This window comes from Otolemur garnettii, unplaced genomic scaffold (genome assembly GCF_000181295.1).
Source record: "Otolemur garnettii isolate 467f Iridium unplaced genomic scaffold, OtoGar3 scaffold00099, whole genome shotgun sequence".
Classification (NCBI taxonomy): Eukaryota; Metazoa; Chordata; class Mammalia; order Primates; family Galagidae; genus Otolemur; species Otolemur garnettii.
Window position 1 is genome coordinate 5240855 of NW_003852494.1, and position 5742 is coordinate 5246596.

Consider the following 5742-nt stretch of genomic DNA (forward strand, 5'->3'; position numbering starts at 1 on the left):
GAGGCAGGAGACTCGCTTGAGCCCAGGAGTTGGAGGTTGCTGTGAGCTGTAATGCCACGACACTCTACCCAGGGGGACAGCTTGAGGCTCTGTCTCCAAAAAAATAAATAAATAAATAAATAAATAAAATAAAATAAAATGTAAAAAATCCACCATGTTGTGAGCTAATCTAGGAAACAAATAAATAAATCTAGGTGGTAGGAAGCTCTACAAGACAAACAATCCAGTTTCTTTTTTTTTCAGCACCTGTCACTGCACCATTTTTTTTTTTGAGACAGGAGTCTCCAGCTGTCCCCCTGGGTAGAGTGCTGTGGCATCACAGCTCACAGCAACCTCCAACTCCTGGGCTCAAGCGAGTCTCCTCCCTCAGCCTCCTGAGTAGCTGGGACCACAGGCACCCGCCACAACACCAGGTCATTTTTTGGTTGCAGCCATCGTTGTTTGGTGGGCCCGGGCTGGATTCAAACCTACCACCTTTGGTATATGTAGCTGGCGCCTTAGCCACTTGAGCCACAGGCTCTGAGCCTGCACCAGTTTCTTGAAAAAGTAAATTAGAAAGGAAAAAAGAAAAGCCAAACTAATGAGTGGGGCATAACTATGAGACAGCCATAAATTTGACTGTTTACTGGATATCTGACATTAAATAAAAGTTAAGTGTGCTACTGATGTGGCTATTTAAAAGGTTCCTGTTTTTTAAAATATTTATAGATAAAATGCTCTGTATAGCAGGTTGAACAGTGCTCATTCCCCCACAAAGCATGTCCATACCCTGGAACTTGTGACTGTGACTTCATTTGTAAAAAAGGGTTTTGGAGATGTAATTAAATTATAGGATCTCAAAATGAGATCATCCTAAGCATCTGAGCAGGCCCTAAATCCAGTGACAAGTGTCCTAACGATAGACACACAGAGGAAAGACCATGTAAAGACAGAGGTGGAGACTGGAGTGCTGTAGCCACATGCCTGGGAGCACCAGGAGCCACTACAGGCTAGAAGAGGCAAAGGAACCTCCCGTAGAGCCCTGTAAGGGAGCACAGCACTGCTAACATCTTGATTTTGGACTTTTGGCCTCGAGAGCTATGAGAGAATAAATTTGTTATTTTAAGCCCCACCGTTTGTGGCCATTTTTATGGAAGCCCTAGGAAACTAGTATAGATTTATAATACCCGGGACTTGCTTCAAAATGACTCAAGGGTGGGAAGGTGACCAGCAGTTGAGATGACCCCAGACTGACCAGGGGCTGATCACTGCTAGAGCTAGTAAGTAATGGGGACACAGGAGTTCATTAGCCTGTTCTCTTTCCTTTTGTATATGTTTGAATTTCCCATGATCGACCTTTTTCCTTAAGTAAGATTAAGGGGGAAAAAGTTTGAAATTCTCTAAAGAAAAAAAATTAGTAACATGAATGATTAGAAAAAGATTTGAGCACAAAATTTCAATTGCTCAGCTACAGTAGCCACATTTCAAGGACTCACTACTGTACAGGACCGTGCAGATGCAGAACACGCTTCTCTCATTCCAGAAAGTTCTGTTGGCTGGGAGAATGCCTGCTGCAGAGACCATGTTGGGAGGACACAGAGATACCCCCTCCCACCTCTCCCCACCCTGAAGAGCTGTGCCCAGACCCTGACGAGGCGGGGAGGGGGGAGCGGTATACCTGGCTCTTTTTCTCCTTCTGTTCTAAGATTTTCTGCAGCACTTTCCTCTCTTTTTTGGTCAGAGGTTTCTTCTCCTTCTTTGACAGGGGAGGGGCTTTGGGCTTCTTTTTCTTCTTCCCCGGCAGAACGAGTGCATTGCTTGCATCAACTCCTTTCAAGGTGCCTTTCTCTGAAAAGACAAACTTACCTCACCCACAAGCCCAGAAGCCACAGAACAAAGATGCTCATTAAAGTCACCATTCTCCTCTGGGGTGGCTGTTTCAGAAGAAGGGGTCTGTGAGAACAAATCTATTTTCACAATAATACTATGGTACCCTCTTAAGAGTGTTCAGTGCATTAGAGTACTGAGTTTGTATCTATTTTTAAAAATAATGGTTTGAAAGTATAAACAATCTAGATGGTTTTAGAAAAATCTAATGATCATATTACTCTTCAATTCCATCTACCCCAGAATCTTAGGGGACGAAGGACCTTGAGGGTACCTATTTCTGCCTTGCATCTGTCACTGGGGTTCCCTCTCTGGTGCTCTGATATGGGCAGAATCTGCTTCTTTGATTAACTGCTCAGTTTTTATGTTTTATTTACATTGCAAAGAGCAGGACAGGTTTTGTGACCTAAATTAAGAAGAGTGAGACAGGCTTGGCGCCTGTAGATCAGCGGCTAGGGCACCAGCCATATATACTGAAGGTGGCTGGTTTGAACCTGGCCTGGACGTGCTAAACAACAATGACAACTACACCAAAAACATAGCTGGGCATTGTGGTGGGCGCCTGTAGTCCCAGCTACTTGGGAGGTTGAGGCAAGAGAATCATTTGAGCCCAAGAGTTTGTTTTGTTTTGTTTTTTACTTTTAAGCCCAAGAGTTTGAGTTTGCTGTGAGCTGTGACGCCAGTGCACTCTACCAAGGGCGATGTAATGAAACTCTGTCTCAGATTAAAAAAAAACGAAAAAAAAAAAAAAAACAGTAAGACAATTTTCTTTCTTTTCTTGATAACACTGGTACCGATTTTTTAAAACTCCTTTTTGATGAGGTAATTTTAAGTAATACAACTATCTTCGCATCTGTAGTTCTCAAATTAATAGAATTAAAAGCAAAAAAACCCCCAAAAACAAAGGTACACAGTGGTGCTTTCCACAGGTTCCACATTGACTGACAATGTTGCTGAAGCATGTGTTTGCATATATAGGGTGTCCATAAAGTTTGTGTGCAATTTCACACGAACTTTATGGACACCCTATATATTCCTGTGTTTCAGAAACCTCTCAGTTTTCATTTCTACTATGGCAAATATCCATTCATATAACTCACACTAACAAAAGCTCTTTGGGGATGCCAATTTTTAAAAAGGTAAAAGGGGGCAGAGCCTGTGGCTCAGTGGGTAGGGCACTGGCCACTTAAACCAAAGGAGGTGGGTTCAAACCCAGCCCTGGCCAAACTTGAACAAAAAAATAGCCTAGCTTTCTGGCAGGCTCCTGTAGTCTCAGCTACTCGGGAGGCTGAGGCAAGAGAATCGCCTAAGCCCAGGAGTTGGAAGTTGCTGTAAGCTGTGACGCCACGGCACTCTACTGAGGGCAACAAAGTGAGACTCTGTCTCTTAAAAAAAAAAAAAAAAGGTAAAAGGATCTTGCCCATGCACAATCATTCACATCTGTAATCACTTGGGAGGCTGATGTTGGAGGATTACTTGAGGCCAGGTTCAAGACCAGCCTAGACAATATAACAAGAGCCCTATCTCTACAAAAAATAAGAAAAATTAGCTAGGTATGGTGGCATGCACCTGTAGTCCCACCTACTTGAAAGGCTGTGGCAGGAGGATCACTTGAGCCCACGGGGGTCACTGCACTCTAGCTTTGTAGACAGATCTAGATGCTGTCTCTTTAAAAAAAAAAAAAAAAGTAAATGAACCAAAAAGTGCAGCTGGGAAGGCTCTTCAAAGAAGTCAAACTAAGTTGTGTTCTTTCAAGATCTCTCCCGTCCCTGAGAAAGATGGGATTAATGTTCTCTCTCTCTCTTTTTTTTTTTTTTGAGACAGAGTCTCACTTGGTCACCCTTGGTAGAGTGCCGTGGTGTCATAGCTCACAGCAACCTCAGACTCTTGGGTTCAAGTGATTCTCTTGTCTCAGCCTCCCCAGTACATAGGACTACAGGTTCCTGCCACAAAGCCTGGCTATTTTTAGAGATGGGGTCCCTCAGGAGGGACTCCAAAACTGGTATCACCACCTGGACTTGCCTCTGTCGAACATCCAAGTCCTTGGCTGCCTGCCTCTCTACTTGGATATCTAACAGGTTCTGAGCCACTCATACCCAAAGCTGAGCTCTTAGCCTCCCCACAAACTGCCTGCTCCACACCTGGGTATCATTTTTCTTTGTTCCTGTGCCCCTGCTCCAACTTCAAAACACATTCCAAATCCAGGCACACCCACTTCTCACCTTTCCTACTGCTGTCTCCTGGTTCAACCATTGACTCCATCTCCCTCCCCACCAGCCTGGTTTTCCCTTTTGTCCTCTTACTGCTTTTTCTCAACACAGCAGCCAAAATGATGCTGTTAAAAATAAGCCCTCATCCTGCCCCTCCAGTGCTCTAAACTCTCCTATAGATCCTTTCTCACTCACAGAAAATGACCTAGCCTACACCATGACCTATGAGATTGGACATGCCCAAGGCCTCCGTTTTTTCTCTCATCTCTGCTCAGGTCTTGACTCCAAGACAGGCAGACCCTCCTCCCAGGGTGCCACACAACCGCAACCAACACAAAGGCCACTTCTGCTTCACATCCACGCAATGATCTATATACATTTTACACACGTGTTTCTCTTTGCCTATCTCCTCCCTTAGGCGTGTAAACCCAGCGTGGTAGGGACTTTAAAACTCTTCTTTTCTGCGCGGCGCCTGCGGCTCAGTGAATAGGGCTCTGGTCCCATACCCCGGTCAAACTGCAACAAAAAATAGCCGGGCGATGAGCGGCGCCTGTGGTTCAAAGAAATAGGGCCCATATACCAGAGGTGGCGGGTTCAAACCCAGCCCCTGGCCAAAAAAAAAAACCAGCCAGGCGTTGTGGCGGGTGCCTGTAGTCCCAGCTAGTCGGGAGGCTGAGGCAAGAGAATCGCCTAAGCCCAAGGGCTGTATGTAGGTTGCTGTGAGCTGTAACGCCACAGCACTCTACCGAGGGAGACAGAGTGAGACTATCTCTAAAAAAAAGAAAAGAAAGTTTAAAATCTTCTTTTTTGCTGTTTCTAGAGGCTAGGCTAGTACCTTGGACAAAACAGGTTCTCTGGTTGAGAGAAATGACCAGCCTGGAGCTGAGCAGACAGTTCGGAGATTATACAGAGATTATAATCGAAGTCAAGGGAATGGACGGAACTACCTCATTTTCTTGCCAAATTCTCCATCCTACTATATGAGCGAAAAAGCCCACGAGTATTGTTCCATATTCACTGTTAAAACTAGACTGTCACTAACCACCACCACCCTTTAAATTATCTGCAATGGGGGAACCTTTCTGCGATTCCCCACCCCAGAGCTGTGAAGGCAGGACACCGGCCGAAGGACCCCTGCCCTCACTGGCCCGCCCTAGCAGCGAAGCTCTGGACGGTCCCTTTGGTGAAATTCATCCGCAGTCTCCAGTCGCCTTACCCTCCAGTTCCAGCCGCACAGGGGGCGGCTCCGGGGGACCCTTCGAAGGGCCGGGGCCTGCCTGCTGGCGCCCCCTGACGTTGTACCGCCGGCGCAGCTTCCCCATGGCGCCTCCGCCAAGCTCGGACCCCCGCAGCTTCCGTACCCAATAAAGGCCCAGCCCACGTGGGTGCCTATACCACTAAGCTCAGCCACGAGATGTCCGTGTTGTGCTATCGCGAGAACTAGGACGCTGAGAGGCGGGGCTGAAAGCACAACAGTGAGGGAAGGCGGGACAGGTTCGGAGGCGGGGCGGGGCGTGTGGGGCCGGAGCTGGGCTATTCAGAGACGCCGGCCAGACCTGACGTCCCCGCACAGCTTTGAGTTAAGCCCAGGGAAATTCTCTCATGGTGTGGCCTGCGTGTAAATCTGAATTATCTGCTAATACTAATTTGGCTACGTGAGAGTGGG

At 46.7% G+C, this 5742-nt stretch overlaps 1 protein-coding gene across 1 annotated transcript in view; it reads right to left on the reverse strand.

Annotated features, from left to right (window-relative positions):
• Positions 1-5471, reverse strand: part of DHX37 (DEAH-box helicase 37) — a 40181-nt gene extending 34710 nt beyond the window's left edge. Inside the window, exons 1-2 of the mRNA XM_003796039.3 lie at positions 5293-5471; positions 1658-1827 (exon numbers count right to left, since the gene is read on the reverse strand). Of these exons, the coding sequence (XP_003796087.1) occupies positions 1658-1827; positions 5293-5398 (276 nt within the window). The 5' untranslated portion in view covers positions 5399-5471. The remainder of the gene's footprint in view (positions 1-1657; positions 1828-5292) is intronic.
• Positions 5472-5742: the final 271 nt, after the last annotated feature.